Below are 19,316 nucleotides of genomic sequence, written 5' to 3'. Positions count from 1 at the left end.
TAGGATTTGAAATAGCTCTGCTGGAATTCCATCACTTCTGCTAGCTTTGTTCGTAGTGATGCTTCCTAAGGCCCACTTGACTTCGCAAGCCCAAGTCCAGATTGAGTTCTAAAGGGGTGGGGCAGAGGGTGGTGGTGAGGGACGAATCTTAGCCCGGATGGGCGCCCGCGGCCTCTGGGCGAGGCCCCACCCATGGGTGTATCAGAGCGCCCTCTCGCGGCGGCGCCCGGCCGGCGGCCCCAAGCCCGAGGGCCAACGGCGGCTGCCCGCGCGGGTGGCAGGACCGCAGGCGAGGCCGGGCTCCCAGGACCCCGCGGGGGAAGCGGGCCTCCCAGGCCTCTGCTCAGCAGAGTCGCGCCCAGTCCTCCGCTCGCCCGCGGTCACTCGGGGTTCCGGACGGTGAATTCGGATCCAGGCTAGAGACCCTTGGAGAAGACTGCAGTCCCTGACCCCGGGAGTCCTCTGGGAGCCGGTGTGGATGACGTGTCCTTGTCCTGGACAAACTGCCGTCTCAGAGCAGGTTTCTTCCTCTTCCCCGTCCTTTCCCTTCCCCGTGTCTGTGTGGGCACAGGGCTTGGACTTGACGATGGCCTTGAGGAATCAGTTTGTTCTGATTCTGAAGGGGTGAAACCTCCGGCCCATCCTCTATTCTTCCTAGCCTGGTTTCTGCCTCTGCGGAGTTGGGCTCCCGACGCCTGTCACGGAACTGGGTTCTCCAAGCATCCTGCCAGAACCAGCAGCATCTTTTTCAGAAATGGAAATCCTCTGGCCCCACTCCTACCCCACTCAGAATCCCTGGAGTAGGGTCCAGCAGTCTGCCGGAACAAGCCCCGGGTGATTTCAAAACAGCCTAGATTTTGAGAATCGCTGTTCAGAGAGGCCAGTTAAATGGAAATTTTTGTATATAAAGAGCTGGGTAAATAGTAAATAGTAGTTAGGTTATTATTCCAGAAATAGAGAAGCACTGCATAGAATCCCATTTCTATTGAACAGAGATACAACGTTAAGGAAGTATTTCTTGTCTTCGCTTTTTTTTTTTTTTAAGCAAGTGTTTTTCTTGCTTTAAAAAAAAAAAAAAACAAAAACAAAACAAAAACCCTGAAAAAATTGACCTTGTGAAAATGCCTCTACAACAACAACAAAAGAATAGGTATGCAGCAGTATCTTCTTATATATAAACTTGTTCCTTTTGGATGTACTTCCTCGTATCTTTTTACTTCTTTTGAAAAGCATATTATGATTAATGTTAAAAGTTCTGCAATTTTAACTCAGATTTCAACTTTCTTATGCTGCAATTAGTTTAAACCTGCAAAATATATTAGAACTACCATGAAAGGGTTAGTTGCTCGATCATGTCTGACTCTTTGTGACCGCATGGACTGTCGACCACCAGGCTCCTCTGTCCATGAAATTCTCCAGACAAGAATACTGGAGTGGGTTGCCATTCCCTTCTCCAGGGGATCTTCCAGACCCAGGGATCCAAGCTAGGTCTCCCACACTGCAGGCAAATTCTTTACTGTCTAAGCCACCAGGGAAGCCCATAGAAATACCATATCATCCAGTAATTCCACTTATGTGTATTTATTCAATGAAAATGAAAACACTGACTCCAAAAGCTATATAGACCTCCATATTTATTACAGCATTATTTACAACAGACATAAAAACAACCTATCGATAGATTAATGGATAAAGTGGAGCATTTATTTACACATATACAATGAAATATTGTTTAGCCATAAAAAAAGAATGAAATCTTGCCATTTGTGGCAACACAGATGGCCCTTCAAGGCATTATACTAAGTGAAATAAGTCTGACAGAGAAAGACAAATACTATATGATCTTGCTTAATGTGGAATCTCAAAACAAACAAAAACCAAACCCGAGCATAGATACAGAGAACAGTTTGGTGGTTGCCAGAGGCAGAGGGTGAGGTGGGCAGAATGGGTGAAGGGAGTCGAAAGGTACAAACTTCGGTTATAAAATAAAGAAGTCATGGGGAAGTAATGTATAGCGTGGCAGCGATAGTTAATAATAGCAGGACCTCCTTGGCGGCGCAGTGGATAAGAATCCACCAGCCAGTGCAGGAGACACAGGTCAGTGCCTTGTCCGGGAAGATTTCAGATGCAGCTGAGTCCCTGTGCCACAGCTGCTGAGCCCACGCAGCTAGGGCCGGTGAGCTGCGACGTCTGCAGCCCACGCACCAAGAGAAGCCGCCGCAATTGAGAAGCCTGTATATTGCAATGAAGATTAGCCCCCACTCGTCGCAACCAGAGAAAGCCCTTGCAGCAACAAAGACCCAGAGCAGCCAAAAATGAATAAATGTTTATAGTTAATAATAACATATTGCATATCTGAATGTTGCTAAGAGTAAATCTTAAAAGTTCCCATAAGAAAAAAAATTCTGTAACTATGTATGGTAACAGATGTTAACTTGATTTTTCGTGGTGATCATTTCAAAATATATACAAGTATTAAATTACTATGTTGTATACCTGAAACTAACATAATGTATGTCAATTATGTAATGGTTGACCATTACATAATTAACCATAAAGATGAAAGGTACAGATTTATTTCTTGAGAAATTCAGCTTCATTGCCATGATAAATTGTATTGCTTGTCTTTTCCTTTTTATTCATTTCATTGCAGAAACTTCAAAAAGGACACACTAGAATTAATTAGAAATGTTAAGATTGCCCAAAAAAGGAGCACCTAGATTTGATCAAAATCAAGATGAAGAAACTTACCTGGAAAATTTAGCTGTACAGAGAAATGCTTCTGCTTTTTTTGAAAAATATGATCGGAGTGAAGTACAAGAGTTGCTAACTACTGCACTAGTTAGCTGGTTGTCTGCCAAAGAAGATGTTCGCTCTCAACTAGACATGCCGTGTGGAATTATGAGTCAAATGAATAACGTAGGCTTCTCCACTGCAATCCTACTGACTCCTGTGGACCCTACTGCCCTCTTAGACTATAGAGAAGTCCATCAGATCATAAGGGAATTGGCTGTTGGAATTTATTGCTTAAATCAAATTCCTTCAATCAGTTTAGAAGCTAATTATGATCAGAGTTCTTCTTGTCAATTACCCCCAGCTTATTTTGATACCAGAATTGGGCAAATTCTGATCAATATTGACTACATGTTGAAAGCACTATGGCATGGAATATATATGCCCAAAGAAAAACGAGCTAGATTTTCTGAATTGTGGCGTACCATCATGGACATTGATCCAGATGGGAAGCCTCAAACAAACAGAGATATATTTGCAGAGTTTAGTTCAGCAGGTAAGAGAACTTAACATGTTTTATCTTTATTAGAATCCTCTTTTAGAAATTAAAAGTAATTTATATGTGATTTGGTTTTATTTTAGCCACATTTCTTAATAGAGATTTTTTTAATTCCAAAGAATCTATCTTTTCAATAATTAATCTTTTTTTTTTCAATGTCACCTTTTGAATCTTGGTTAGAACCTGAACCACAGAAGTGTTCATTTGCTTTTTACTACATCTGTGGCTAGACTGCCATGAAGTTCAAATGCATGTGAATAAGATTTGTTTGATGACAACAAGGCAGCCTGACTCGCCTGCTACGGGTTGGGTATCCAGTAGTGTTTCAGGTCCTGAAGTTTTTGCGTACCAGCAAGCAGTACCGTCTCTTGGAGATGGTACCTCTATGTCTGGTAATAGCTCTCATTTCCACGTGAGGTCATCAACTTCTGTTGAGAGGAGAGTCCAAGAGTAGTGAGTTTAGGCAGAAATTCTCCTCCTCTGGGAGAGAATTGGTCTGTGATGTTGCTGGAATCAGCACGAATGCTGCTGGATAGGTACTTATATCCTCTGCTCCTAGGACTGAAGGGTCACTGGCTACTAAAAAAATCATAGCCATAACTGGAACCTAAAAATCTCTCCTTGTTGTTCAGATCTTTGGATGATTAGGGTGAAGTAACGTAAAAGACTGCCAGTAATAGCTGGTAAATTCCATTAATTTCTGCATTCCTTTGACTGGTCTGATAGTTCCCTCTTAAAGGGTACTGATATTTTGACATCCTATAGATACATTGTTGAAGAGAATATGGTATGGTCAAAATCTTAAAAACTTTTGTTAGCATTCACCCAGAAGTTCTATCATTTCTGGTAGTTTAGGAACTTCAAGGCTAGTTCAGGTCACATAAATAAAATATAACTAATTTTAAATTGGGATACAATTTTCGTAGCCAATGACGCTTCTATCCTGGAAATTGTCTAGTCTACTAACTAGTCACTGGAAGGCTGGAAACCATGGCACAAGTCAGATGCTGTTTCTGCTGCTTGCATTGACCAAGACGTGTCTGGGAAACTAGGTTTCATGGTTTGCTCTCCTCGATCGGGATGGTGACAGGAGCTCTGTGAAGATCTGAGCTCCATGGAGGGTATGAAGGATCAGCAGGAGCGTTTGGCAGCTTTTAACAATGTTAGAGCTTTAACAATCCTGACAAAAATTGGGTTTTTGCCTTTTTTCCGTTTTCACAAAAATCTTTTTGAGGCCCCCATTGGAGATGAGGTGGGACTACAGAACCATCATTCCAAGCTGGCACGTGTCAAGCAAAGCACAGGCCAGACACGACAGACTGACTGGCAAAGAAACAATGACCCCTTCTGAGATTCTAGGTAGAAACTAGGTAGGTCAGTTCAGTTCAGTTCAGTCACTCAGTCGTGTCCGACTCTTTGCAACTCCATGAATCGCAGCACACCAGGCCTCCCTGTCCATCACCAACTCCCGGAGCTCACTCAGACTCACGCCCATCAAGTCAGTGATGCCATCCAGCCACCTCATCCTCTGTCGTCCCCTTCTCCTCCTGCCCCCAATCCCTCCCAGCATCAGAGTCTTTTCCAATGAGTCAACTCTTCGCTTGAGGTGGCCAAAATACTGGAGTTTCAGCTTTAGCAACATTCCTTCCAAAGGACACCCAGGACTGATCTCCTTTAGCATGGACTGGTTGGACCTCCTTGCAGTCCAGGGGACTCTCAAGAGTCTTCTCCAACACCACAGTTCAAAAGCATCGATTCTTTGGCACTCAGCTTTCTTCACAGTCCAACTCTCACATCTATACATGACCAGTGGAAAAACCATAGCCTTGACTGGACAGACCCTTGTTGGCAAAGTAATGTCTCTGCTTCTGAATATGCTATCTAAGTTGGTCATAACTTTCTTCCAAGGAGTAAGCGTCTTTTAATTTCACAGCTGCAATTACCATCTGCAGTGATTTTGGAGCCCCCCAAAATAAAGTCTGACACTGTTTCCACTGTTTCCCCATTTAAGCCAACTTTTTCACTCTCCTCTTTCACTTTCATCAAGAGGCTCTTTAGTTCCTCTTCACTTTCTGCCATAAGGATGGTATCATCTGTATATCTGAGGTTATTGATATTTCTCCCAGCAATCTTGATTCCAGCTTGTGCTTCTTCCAGCCCAGCATTTCTCATGATGTACTCTGCATAGAAGTTAAATAAGCAGGGTGACAGTATACAGCCTTGACGTACTCCTTTTCCTATTTGGAACAAGTCTGTTATTCCATGTCCAGTTCTAACTGTTGCTTCCTGACCTGCATATAGGTTTCTGAAGAGGCAGGTCAGGTGGTCTGATATTCCCATCTCTTGAAGAATTTTCCACAGTTTATTGTGATCCACACAGTCAAAGGATTTGGCATAGTCAATACAACAGAGACAGATGTTTTCCTGGAACTCTCTTGCTTTTTTGATGATCCAGCGGATGTTGGCAATTTGATCTCTGGTTCCTCTGCCTTTTCTAAAACCAGCTTGAACATCTGGAAGTTCACGGTTCATGTATTGCTGAAGCCTGGCTTGGAGAATTTTAAGCATTAATTACTAGCGTGTGAGATAAGTGCAATGTGTGGTAGTTTGAGCATTTTTAGGCATTGCCTTTCTTTGGGATTGGAATGAAAACTGACCTTTTCCAGTCCTGTGGCCACTGCTGAGTTGTCCAAATTTGCTCGCATATTGAGTGCAGCACTTTCACAGCATCATCTTTCAGGATTTGAAATAGCTCAACTGGAATGCCATCACCTCCACTAGCTTTGTTCGTAGTGATGCTTTCTAAGGCCCACTTGACTTCACATTCCAGGATGTCTGGCTCAAAGTGAGTGATCATACCATCATGATTATCTTGGTCATGAAGATCTTTTTTGTACAGTTCTTCTGTGTATTCTTGCCCCCTCTCCTTAATATCTTCTGCTTCTCTTAGGTCCATACCATTTCTGTCCTTTATCGAGCCCATCTTTGCATGAAATATTCCCTCTGTATCTCTAATTTTCTTGAAGAGATCCCTAGCCTTTCCCATTCTGTTCTTTTCCTGTATTTCTTTGCATTGATTGCTGAGGAAGGCTTTCTTATCTCTTCTTGCTATTTTTTGGAACTCTGCATTCAGATGCTTATATCTTTCCTTTTCTCCTTTGTTTTTCACCTCTCTTGATTTCACAGCTATTTGTAAGGCTTACACAGACAGCCATTTTGTTTTTTTGCATGTCTTGTTCATGGGGATGGTCTTGATCCCTGTCTCCTGTACAATGTCATGAACCTCAGTCCATAGTTCATCAGGCACTCTATCTATCAGATCTAGTCCCTTAAATCTATTTCTCACTTCCACTGTATAATCCTAAGGGATTTGATTTAGGTCATACCTGAATGGTCTAGTGGTCTTCCCTACTTTCTTCAACTTAAGTCTGAATTTGGTAATAAGGAGTTCATGATCTGTGCCACAGTCAGCTCCTCGTCTTGTTTTTGTTGACTGTATAGAGCTTCTCCATCTTTGGCTGCAAAGAATATAATCAATCTGATTTCGGTGTTGACCATCTGGTGATGTCCACGTGTAGAGTTTTCTCTTTTGTTGTTGGAAGAAGGTGTTTGCTATAACAAGTGCGTTCTCTTGGCAAAACTCTATTAGCCTTTGCCCTGCTTCATTCTGTATTCCAAGGCCAAATTTGCCTGTTACTCCAGGTTTTTCTTGACTTCCTACTTTTGCATTCCAGTCCCCTATAATGAAAAGGACATCTTTTTTGGGTGTTAGTTCTTAAAGGTCTTGTAGGTCTTCATAGAACCATTCAACTTCAGCTTCTTCAGCATTACTGGTTGGGGCATAGACTTAGATCACTGTGATATTGAATGGTTTGCCTTGAAAACAAACAGAGATCATTCCGTCATTTTTGAGATTGCATCCAAGTACTGCATTTCGGACTCTTTTGTTGACCATGATGGCTACTCCATTTCTTCTAAGGGATTCCTGCCCACAGTAGTAGATATAATGATTATCTGAGTTAAATTCACCCATTCCAGTCCATTTTAGTTCTCTGATTCCTAGAATGTTGACGTTCACTCTTGCCATCTCCTGTTTGACCACTTCCAATTTGCCTTGATTCATGGACCTAACATTCCAGGTTCCTATGCAATATTGCTCTTTACAGCATTGGACCTTGCTTCTATCACCAGTCACATCCACAGCTGGCTATTGTTTTTCTTTGGCTCCATCCTTTCATTCTTTCTGGAGTTAGTTCTCCACTGATCTCCAGTAGCATATTGGGCACCTACTGACCTGAGGAGTTCCTCTTTCAGTATCCTATCATTTTGCCTTTTCATACTGTTCACGGGGTTCCCAAGGCAAGAATACTGAAGTGGTTTGCCATTCCCTTCTCCAGTGGACCACATTCTGTCAGACCTCTCCACCATGACCCGCCCGTCTTGGGTGGCCCCAAAGGGCATGGCTTAGTTTCATTGAGTTAGACAAGGCTGTGGTCTGTGTGATTAGATTGACTAGTTTTCTGTGATTATGGTTTCAGTGTGTCTGCCCTCTGATGCCCTCTTGCAACACCTACCATCTTACTTGGGTTTCTCTTACCTTGGACATGGGGTATCCGTTCACAGCTGCTCCAGCAAAGCACAGCCACTGCTCCTTACCTTGGACGAGGGGTATCTCCTCATAGCTGCCGCTCCTCACCTTGAACGTGGAGTAAGCTCCTCTAGGCCCTCCTGCACCCAGGTGGAAACTTCAATTATAGAAGTCAAATTCTGGGGCATGATGAGGGTTAGAGGCGCACATGGAGGATTCAGCCATTCATATGTAAAAGTCACAAGAGCCTCTGGGCCATCCCATGAGAGCATAGGTAGCAAGAAGAGACATGAGCAGGACAGGAGGGAGCACATGCCCTGTTTTGTATCTAAGGACAGAAGGCTCCCGCCTAGTCGATGATAAAATCAATTCTATCAAGCAACTTCGCAGCCCAGCTTCTGGTCTATTGAATCCAGCTGCCCGTCACATCTGAGGCCACCCTCTATGAGGATTCCCTCACAGGGATGCTCCTGGTTGAGGGGATCAGAGCCACATGGAAACATTCTAATCAAGTTGTAGGTGGAGCTGGGGAGCACCCAGAGACTGAAGTTGTCTGTCTTCCATTGTCTACATTTTCAGAGGTGATATTCAGAATTAATCATCAGCACTGCATAAGCACTGGCCAGCTAGAACGGGCATCAGCAATAATGCTGGAACAAGATCTCAGAGGCCTCTCGCTTGCCATATGTACCCTTCCCTGGATCATGAAGCTTTCTAGACTGTCCCTGGGAGGGAGGCATTCAAAGAGCTCAGGGCTAGAGCAATTCAGTTTACCAAACAATATCAAAGGTTCCAGTATTTTAACAATGTAGCCATATTGGTATATAGCTAAATATCAGTCCTAGACATGTCTACTTAATTCTTCTTTCCTGGATGAGAATTCATGCCTTGACTATTATGATCCTCCCTTTAAACTGTCTCAAAATTATCCACTTTGGTTCATCTCAGCTACAACACCCTGATACAGAATATCCTTTTCTCTAGCTTGACATACTGCAACTGCCTTCTGACTGCTGTCTCTGCCTATGATCCCTTTTCACTGAAAATGAATGAGGCTAGAAATCGTGCAAATCCAGTCATTCTACCACCATTCACCTTGGGAGAAATACTGTGTTACACCAAAGCACTTGGTAATACTGGCTGCCGATCAGTCAAAGAAGTGCATCTTATGTGGACAGATTTTCTTCTCCCTCGACCACTGTTCAGGAGTCTGCTGAAGACCCGGCAGCACCAGCATGCCCCAGGCACTGTAACAACCGTATAGTGCAAACGATGGTCGCACATACAGCAGAGTGCTGGCGCGGTCTGCAGAGGGGAACCTCAGAGAGACAGCAGGGATTGGTACAGGTTCCCATCAGCCACCACGTCAGAAGCATCCCTGTGAAATCCTGCAGGGCCAAGCATCAGATTGCAGGAAAGGCACCTGGACCCTTAGGAGATAGGGCTTTTATGCTGCATGCTTAAGGATGTACAGGGTCAGATACCAGCTTACCAGTGCAAAGTGGATTAGCCTAGGTTGCCTCCCAAACTAGGGTCTGAAATGAGGACTCAAGTCAGGGTAGTTTATGGAAAATGACTCCAAGGGACAGGCAATGCATAGAAAAGGAGGAATCATCAACCCAAGGATACGCTGGTGAGCTTTCACCACTTAGATAACTAGTTATGGTTTGGCTGGGACGCCGGGGAGTCACACAGAATATACTTCAGGATTGTCAGCCTGCGGGATGGAGGAGGGGAACATGTATTCCCTGGCTCCTCTCCTGCATTGGTCAAAGATTACATGGGGGTTAACTCTGTGTACAGATTTGTTCATCCATCAGAGGGGCTGACCGGATTCCATCAGGAGTCCAACGCAGCAGTGAAGAGAAACCCCAGGGCAAAAGTAAGGGCCACATGGTGCATCCGAGGCAAGGCGTGGTCAGGTTATATCTGTGTGGAGCTAGTCCATGCAATAAGAGCCACAGTGAAATATAGACTGCCAGGGGACACAGGTGTCTGATATATAGTGTGACTCATGGCAATGTGGCTTTAGCCCCAGGCTCCCAGTTTAGTCCTTGTAGTTGCCGCAGTATAGCAGCAAGATGCTGGGAAGACTTGCTATTTCATCTTTCATGGTTGGAGAAACAGCACCTCCTCTCTTGACTGGGAATCTGGATTCAAACCTTGCAACTGACCACGTGATTGTCTTAAAACCTGTGCTAAAACGGCTTTCCAAGGAACTCTGCAGGAAGCTGACAAAATTGTGGGGAAGGAAAACTTTTGTGCATCAATGAGGACAAGTTCAACTTCAGCTCTCTGATAGCTTTGCACAGCACAAAACCACCAGGAAACACCACCCTCAGAAAACCAGTAGCAACAGTTGTGGAGAATACAACACACCAAAAATCTGGTCCTGTCCTCCAGTTTGCTGAGGAAGTATACTCATTAGGGCGGGTCCCTTGATCTGATGACCTTGTTTAATACCCAAAGCTGGCAGAGTGAAATGGTTGTTTTTTTATTCCTTGACCTTTGTCTGGAATGCTCTTTCCCTCACCCCACTCTTCTGCATTCCTTCCCAGGTTATTGCTACTCATTTTTTGATGCTTGGTTCAGACACCACCTCCTCTGTGCACATCGTACCACTTTTTATTGGAATTGTTGGCTTCATCTCTGTCTTCCTGATTAGATTTTCGGTGCTCGAGAACCCGAGAGCACAGAAATGTGTCTTTTTTGTCTTTAAATTCTCATTACACCTACAGCGCTTTGTTGTTAGTTAGTCACTGAGTTGTGTCCAACTCTTCAACCCCATGGACCTGCCAGGCTCCTCTTCCATGGAATTTTCCAAGCAAGAACACTTAATTGGTTTGCCATTTCCTTCTCCAGGGGATCTTCCTGACACAGGGATTGAACCTGAGTCTCCTGCATTGGCAGGCAGATTCTTAACCACCAAGCCACTGAGCCACCAGGAAGCCCCGTACAGTGCTTCAGTTCAGCTCAGTTCAGTCGCTCAGTCGTGTCCGACTCTTTGTGACCCCACGGACTATATAGTCCATGGAATTCTCTAGGCCAGAATACTGGAGTGCGTAGCCTTTCCCTTCTCCAGGGGATCTTCCCAACCCAGGGATCAAACCCAGGTCTCCTGCATTGCAGGTAGGCTGTTTACCAGTTGAGCCACAAGGGAAGCCCTTTCAGTTTGAGGAACTCATAGATAAATAGTGCTTTTAACTATGATAAGGAATGAAAGAAAAGCAAATTTGGGGGAGAGGAAAAATGGATTTTGTTTGGGAGTGCCTCTAGGACATTCAAGTAAAGATATTTATTCATTTAGTTCAGTCACTCAGTCGTGTCTGACTCTTTGCGACCCCATGGACTGCAGCACGCCAGGCCTCCCTGTCCATCACCAACTCCCAGAGTTTACTCAAACTCATGTCCATCGAGTTGGTGATGCCATCCAACCATCTCATCTTCTGTCATCCCCTTCTTCTCCCGCCTTCAATCTTTCCCAGTATCAGGGTCTTTTCCAATGAGTCAGCCCTTCACATCAGGTGGCCAAGGTATTGCAGTTTCAGCTTCAGCATCAGTCCTTCCAATGAATATTCAGGACTGATTTCCTTTAGTAAATCTCTGGGGGGCCTCTCCCCGGATGCCATTATCTTTCTGACCGCTCTGTTTCCTTCTGTCTCCTGCTTTGAGAGAAGGGGAAGGGGGTTGTCAATCTGACAACAAGAAATGACAATTTCATTATAAATGGAAAGAAAATGCAAGAAATTTGTCATTTATAGCATAGAGTAAAACTAAGTTTTAATTCTTGTTTTATTATGATTAGTTAGTAGGAAAGTTATCTATTGTATATATTTAGCTTCTGTTATCAGCAAGGAAAAGAAATGTGTATTATAGGAACTGAATAAACAAATATACTTTATGCCCAAGTAAGAAGCTGATTCTTTGCTTAAAGGAAGATCACATTTCTTGTTGTTCTTTCATATTTTCTTTAATTAAAGATGAGACGTGTTATTATGTTTCCATGGTGGTGTATTATTCCTTCAAAGAGAATGAAAATCAATTCTCCTTAATTCTACCAGCTTCTCTCTTTCTTTACTCTGCTTAGTTACCATGTATCTGCCTGCTTTTCTTCTTTGACAGTTTCAACGGTATTTCATTATTCCTTTGCTGTCATTTTGGTAGAATTTTGAGATGAAACCGTATTCAATCTATTTGTCCAGCAGCCAAGTATGAAAATTTCACAATATTAAATTTGTCTTTTTTACTGTGAAGGTTTGATTGATATTACAAAGGATCCAGACTTTGATGGAATCTATGATGAAGACATGAATGATGATCCAACATATAATCCCAATAGCCCTGAAGAAAAAGCTGTATTTATGAAATATGCAGAATATATCCTACTAAAGATGACATTCAGCACCACACAAGTTCAACAGTGTGAAAATGTTTTTATATTTGAAACAGCCTATTGGCTTACTAATGCTATAAAATGTAATCAGGATAATCTTGATATTTGTACCTACCAGAGATTACAGCAAAGATTATATCTTCAAAAAAAGATTATTCAAAAACACTTTGAGAAGAAAAAAGAAATCAGGAAAGGGATAGGATACCTAAAATTAATATGTTTTCTGACTCCATTCCTGCTGAGCTTAAAAAAGAAGATGAAAGTTCCATATTTAAGTGGTCTGCTTCCACCTTTTTCAGGTAAGAGTATTGCCAAAATTATATTTAAAATGTAGATATACATTGAATTTATGTTTAAATTCAATTTTGTTTATAGTATGTGGATCCAAGCATATAACCAAGCTATAGCATGTTAAAAATGAAAAACATATTAAGGTTTGACAGAACACAACAAAATTCTGTAAAGCAATTACAAAAAACAAATTTGCAATTCCTTCAATTAAAATATAAACAAATAAAAAACAAAATGTGATGTCTCCAAAGTAATTAAAAATGCCTGGTATATTCACATAGTACAAGGTACATATTTTTATCAATTACAAGGATGATTGAAAGACAAAATGATTTCTGACGTATGTTATGTCCATGCCAGGATAACGCTATATCATAGCTCATGCAAAGGATAAATTCAGTGCACTTCTACTCAACATCCCTATTGTGTTTTTCAGGAAAATTAGAAACTGACCCAGGTTAATATGGAGCAGTAAAAGATCATGAATGATCTTACATTTCTGAAAAAAAAAAGATGAAAATATATTAAAAACTTTAGTAATATACTGGTCCTATAACAAAAGAGTAGAGGCAGCTGAAATAGGGTCATGTTTATACGGAATTTGACAGGAATACAGAGCAAACTATTCCTCCCACCCAGATTAGCACACAAATTGCATATTTTCATTGGTGTTTAAACATATAGGCTTATTTATAGCAGGTTTTCTATTCAGATGCCAGATTTTCAGTAGAAATTTTGCAAATCATTTAATAAAATCTGTGTCATGAGAATTATGATAGTGAAGCTTATAATCCATACCTGTGAACTATTTAAAAATGAACTCATGACAATCTTGTCCAGGGATGCAGGTGGGGGCAGTGTCTTGTGTATGGAACTAATGTGCTCTTTAGAGGATGTTAGCTGTACCTGTAATGACTTACTACTTAAATTATTGGAGACAAATATGACTAAATGTTAATAATTAATTTCCATGTGGTGAGATTTGGGTGTTACATTTTTCTTTGTAATTTTCTGGACCTTTTGCATTTCTTGAAATATATACCTTATATTGATGAAACTATATTCTGCTAACAAGTCAAAATACTGAATAAACTAATCCTTGCCAGGATTTTAGAAAATTAGTTTTAAAAATAAATGTTATATGTGTAGCTTTCTAGAAAAATGAACTGATTATTTTTGTCATATGAGAGATACCCACCTTTTCTTTATAATGTCTCCCTTCCTTAAGGTAACTTTTGTTTATTTAACTAGAGAGTCTCCATGGCACAGAGTTTCAAATCTCTATTGATAATGGCAGTATAATATTAGTCATGAGCTCACACATAGTAATCAATAAGTAAATTAATGTTTTGAGTATTCTTTTGAAATGTCTGTACAAGAAAACTATCAAAAATGCCTGGAACATATGATATAAATATATGTCAATATTAAAATATACATTGAGCATAAATTTTATAGAGTACAATTGTGAAGATTTCCATTTCACATGGATTCTTTTCACTTTATGTAAAAATGGTTTGAGACCTCCAAAATATGACTGCTTATATTCTATTGTTGAACTTTTAAACAAAATTTTGTTTTCATTTTTTTGAGATGACAAGGTCAAGACAGAGCGAGAATTGCCTCCATTTATTTATGGACGAGATTTTAAATGCCAAAATTTTCACTACAAAGAGGATCAGTATTTTCATGTTCATGGAGGAATTGAATTTGATATCAGCACCCCTTCCATTGAGAATGCTTTGGAAGATTTTAAGGTTTAAATTATTGTTGTTCCTGAAATTGTTCGTCATTTCACAACTCTTTCACCCTATTCTGCAACCAGAAAGAGTTTCTGTTGGTGCAGGTGCTAGGCAGCTCTCCAGACGATGACCTCCGCAGCTCACTAGTCTCTTCATACATTACATAACAAACACGAATTTAGTGCAGGTCTGTGTAAGGCCCTGTGTTAAACTCAGAGGCACAACTATCATCCCTGCAGAATTTATAGGCCATATTTGCCCTGGAATAGTTAACCAAGTACAGAAGAAATCCCTGAACATTAACTGCATGCTCTTCATTTTTTCTCAAGGATTAGCATTAAAACAGAGATCCTCCAGAGTCTGAGAACAATAGTTCTTCATCTGGAAAACATAATACATTTCAATTGTCATTGCTGTTCTACCTTCCCCATACTATATTTCTTGTAAAAAAAATTTTCCCTTGAATCCAAATTAGGGATTGTATACATTCAGTTATTATCAGGGTCTCTTGGGATATTTTATTAAAAATTTGTTCTTTACATGCATAAAATTTCATCTAAAATAATTCTTTCAATTGTTTATACTTGTTTTTTTAGTAACATAATTTATATTTTAGAATAACTTGGAAAAAATACGGGATTGTGCTGTTAATGCATTGGCAGAAGACTCAGGATACAAAGAACATTACTCAATACCAGTCATGAAATTTAATGGAAAAAGGTAAGGAACTTTTAGTATCTATTCACAGTATCACAGCTTGTTGAAAGCAGAAACCAGGAAACTGTCAAAATGCAAAGAGACGCTTACTCCTTGGGAAAAAAAGTTATGACCAACCTAGATAGCATATTCAGAAGCAGAGACATTACTTTGCCGACTAAGGTCCGTCTAGTCAAGGCTATGGTTTTTACTGTGGTCATGTATGGATGTGAGAGTTGGACTGTGAAGAAGGCTGAGCACAGAAGAATTGATGCTTTTGAACTGTGGTGTTGGAGAAGACTCTTGAGAGTCCCTTGGACTGCAAGGAGATCCAACCAGTCCATTCTGAAGGAGATCAGCCCTGGGATTTCTTTGGAAGGACTTATGCTAAAGCTGAAACTCTAGTACTCTGGCCACCTGATGCAAAGAGTTGACTCATTGGAAAAGACTCTGATGCTGGGAGGGATTGGGGGCAGGAGGAGAAGGGGACGACCGAGGATGAGATGGCTGGATGGCATCACGGACTCGATGGACGTGAATCTGAGTGGACTCCGGGAGTTGGTGATGGACAGGGAGGCCTGGCCTGCTGCGATTCACGGGGTCGCGAAGAGTCCGACATGACTGAGCGACTGAACTGAACTGAACTTCAAACTTCAGGATGGAGATCCCGGAACAATAACAGCCCCCGCGAATGACTGCAAACTCTCTGAAGTATTAAATGCTAGATTTATGACTCCATAAACCTTGATACAGTTTCCCTGGTGGTTCAGTGGTAAAGAATCCACCTGCCAGTGCAGGAGATTAGGGTTCGCTCCATGGATGGGGAAGATCCCCTGGAGAAGGAAACAGCAACCTACCTCAGTATTCTTGCCTGGGAAATCCCCTGGACAGAGGCGCCTACAGTCCTCGGTAGCCTCATGGCTACAGTCCATGGGGTCACAAAAAGGTTGACATCACTTAGCGTCTAAACGACAGTAACACCTTGATACAGTCTGTGTAATAATCCTTAGACATGGTAATTTGTTATTCTAATGAACACAGTGGTTAAATGGGGATGGCTGTGTTTTTGTCATAGAAAATTGTTAACTGTTATAGAAAAAGTTTTGCCAGCATTCCAAGTCAGAAAAACTTAAAATTTTTTCTTTATTTTTTTTTAACAGCTACTATGTGATCAGTTTTGAACTTGAAATTTTCTATCAGCAACTGTATAAGACACAGTGGTGGGGAGCCATAAATGAAATCGTGAACAATTTGAGGCTAAAAAGACTTCCACTGACAGATGCTCAATTACACGAACAATTTAAGAAAAAATTTGGTTTCAAGAAAGCTATGAAATGCAAGGTATTTCAGTGGTTACTACATAATTTAGTATAAGAAATTATAAATAAGTAGCTATCTCAAACTTTTATCATAGGAATAAATAATGGGTTAAATGAAGTCTTTAATATACAATTAAGATTCTACATTTTAGTAGCTGAAAATTCTGAGTTCTACATTTCTGGCCAAGTTACAAAACAAACTGTTTATGAATGGAATTATGATTAATCTTAATAACGGCTGATATTTATGGAGTGCTTATTTTGTATGCTAGGCACTGCTACAAATTCTTTCAACAAACTCTTTTTAGACACTAGTATTATGTGTTATCAATCCTATTTTACAAATAAGAAATTTGACATGCAGTGAGTTAAGGGTCTTTCCCAAATCACACAGCTAGTAAACTGCAGAGTCAGGCTTCAGTTGTGGGGACTAAATCTAAGGAACAAATCTGGCGTCCTAAATCACATTTCTGCTTCAATATGCCTTGACTTACAACTTTTGAAACTGATAAATTAAGTGGTGAGCTCACCAATTTCAAAGGGCACATTGGCATTTATTTACCATTTATTTCTTTTAATGTCCATAAATGTTAAGTAGTGATAAACTTAGTTTAATTTTAAAATATTGAGTAGTCAGAACATCTAAAAATGGGACATTTTCACCTCTCAACTTTGAGATATAAAGCAAAGAATACTACTCTTGTAGCTATATATTTCAAGTCTCTGGACTTCTAAGTTAGACTGCTCTTAAGTTAGAGAAGGAATTTGATGACCATCTGGTTTTTAAATATTTCAGAAGGGTATTTGTCTATCTTGCTTGAACTGTCTCCTGAGAAGAAAGATCTACAACTTCTCCTTTAAAAAAAGGAAGGAAAAGAATTTCCCCAAAATATTTTTCAAGTTCTCAGAGTTTCTTTATAGCCCTAACAACTTCATTGCCCAGTGAAACACTTTACACATGGGTCTTGTGAAAATTCTACTGTAATTGAACACCAATCATGTGATTACATTAATATAGTTCATTGTCCTTTTTGTCCTTTCACTAAATTTTAGGTGCATTTTGAAAACACTAATTCTGACCTTCCTCATAATTTTAGAGTATCCCGTTTGGTATGAAGTCTGCTGTTGAAAGAGGATTATATGCTGTTTTCCATACATTTAGCCGTAAAACCTCAAGCTCGACGATCAATATTTCAGATGAAGCAGGTTATGCTATTTTCCATCACGCTGCTCTACACAACAGAGTTCCAATCATCTGTCAGCTGTGCAATGCCAACTTCAACGTCAATCAGAGACGCTTCATTATACTTAACCAAGGTGCCATAATGTTTTTATCTCTTGAAATGTTTTTCTTTTACTTCAGCATTACAAATGCATGTTGATTTTAACACAAGGTTAAAATTTAGTATTGGAGACTGGAGCACAGTTGTTTTGGTTTTATTTATCTCAGAGGAGCTCCTTTTAGTTTTCTAAGTATCACCTGTTGCCCTCTTATATAGTATTATTCATTTGTTTATTGGGTTTCCCTCACTGAATATAAGCTCCATGAAGGGCAAGGATTTGGTTTACTTTGTTTGCCATGGAGCCCTAGGGCCCACAAGAAAACCTGGCATTGGTAGATGCTTGAGAAATACTTGTTGAATGAATGGCATGATGGTGAACTCAGGGTAGTATCTGATAATCACTGACATAATTAATATACAGTGATGTACTGTAGAAAGTCTGAAAAAAGGGAGATAATTAGAGATCCCGACAGAACACCCTGTTCTTATCCCAGGTTTTTAACCAGGTAATAGTTTCTTCATACTACATAAACATATGTAATAACAAAACATCCCTCTGTAATTATAATTTTAGGATTAATGACCCCTTTAAGGCTAACCTGGCTTAAACTTTAAAAAGCAAAATTTCCTGATTATTAGAATTATATACATATTTATATGTTCATTGGAATAAATTTAACCAGTATAAAAATAATAAAATTGAAAATGAAAGTAGAAGCCCTCCATAACCAAAGAGGGGAAATAAGGTCTGATACAACAATACTGGCAATAAGAAATGGTGCTTTTATATTTTAACATGTTGTCTTAAGAAGCTGTGTTAAATTTTCACACCAAAACAAAATGTGCTGCTTTAATCCTATTGACTGTTGAACAATTTCGTACTCTGTCAGTATAATTGAAATGCTTTGGCACTAAGATGCTCCTATTACTTAATTAAAATATTCAGCAGACAATGAACTTAGTTAAAATAGAGCAAAATTCAGTCAAAATGTAGTAGATGGCCTGTTATTTGAAGATGTGTTTTAAGAGTTTTTGATGTTTAAAAAAAAAGCTTTCATAATTAAATTTTCTGTGTGACTATCAGATTGTGACTATCGATTTCCATTTGCTGAGAACTGAGTAGAGATTGAGGTACGGAAAATATCTAACCACTGTCGATGTCTGTGTATTATGACTTCACCAACACAAAGCTGTCCCCTGTGAATTTTGGCCAGCTATGTGGGAGGCAGCACTCCTGGGTCTGTCTGATGCCATACCAGGCGCATACCCACGCCTAGATGGCTTTGCCAGAAGTTACTCTCAGTCTTGTTTGATGTAACCCTGTCACCTGCATCTCAACATAGTCATTTTGTTCACCTCCATATGAGTCAATTTTGACTAATTTGGGAAACTGCTACGTATTAATAATCATACTTCTATGTGTATTCCTTTTTAAAACAGAGTCATCAAAAGTAGACATGAAAAAAGAAAGAAATGGTAAGACTTAAGCAAAATATTTCACATTTTTAAAAGTTCACTGCATGTATTAAAACTTATAGTATATAATCTTCAAATTCTGCCACGTGAGGATAACACAAAATGATCTTGCTATACAATCTGAAGTGTGTATTTTTTCTACCTGTGATTATTCATTCATATTTTTTCAGTTTGGACAGTAAATCCTTTTTTAACCATGGTATTTGCAAATTATCTCTACTTATTTTTATAAAATC

At 40.2% G+C, this 19,316-nt stretch overlaps 1 protein-coding gene across 1 annotated transcript in view; it reads left to right on the top strand.

The window, feature by feature from the left end:
* The first annotated feature begins 2,659 nt into the window (after positions 1–2,659).
* Positions 2,660–19,316, top strand: part of ANKAR (ankyrin and armadillo repeat containing) — a 53,779-nt gene continuing 37,122 nt past the window's right edge. The window contains exons 1-6 of the mRNA XM_027964714.2: positions 2,660–3,289; positions 12,135–12,572; positions 14,158–14,321; positions 14,923–15,026; positions 16,163–16,343; positions 17,419–17,638. Of these exons, the coding sequence (XP_027820515.1) occupies positions 2,689–3,289; positions 12,135–12,572; positions 14,158–14,321; positions 14,923–15,026; positions 16,163–16,343; positions 17,419–17,638 (1,708 nt within the window). The 5' untranslated portion in view covers positions 2,660–2,688. The remainder of the gene's footprint in view (positions 3,290–12,134; positions 12,573–14,157; positions 14,322–14,922; positions 15,027–16,162; positions 16,344–17,418; positions 17,639–19,316) is intronic.

The sequence above is a fragment of the Ovis aries genome, chromosome 2 (genome assembly GCF_016772045.2).
Source record: "Ovis aries strain OAR_USU_Benz2616 breed Rambouillet chromosome 2, ARS-UI_Ramb_v3.0, whole genome shotgun sequence".
Taxonomy (NCBI): Eukaryota; Metazoa; Chordata; class Mammalia; order Artiodactyla; family Bovidae; genus Ovis; species Ovis aries.
Note: the sequence above shows the minus strand (reverse complement) of the source record. Positions and strands in the feature narration are given on the sequence as shown.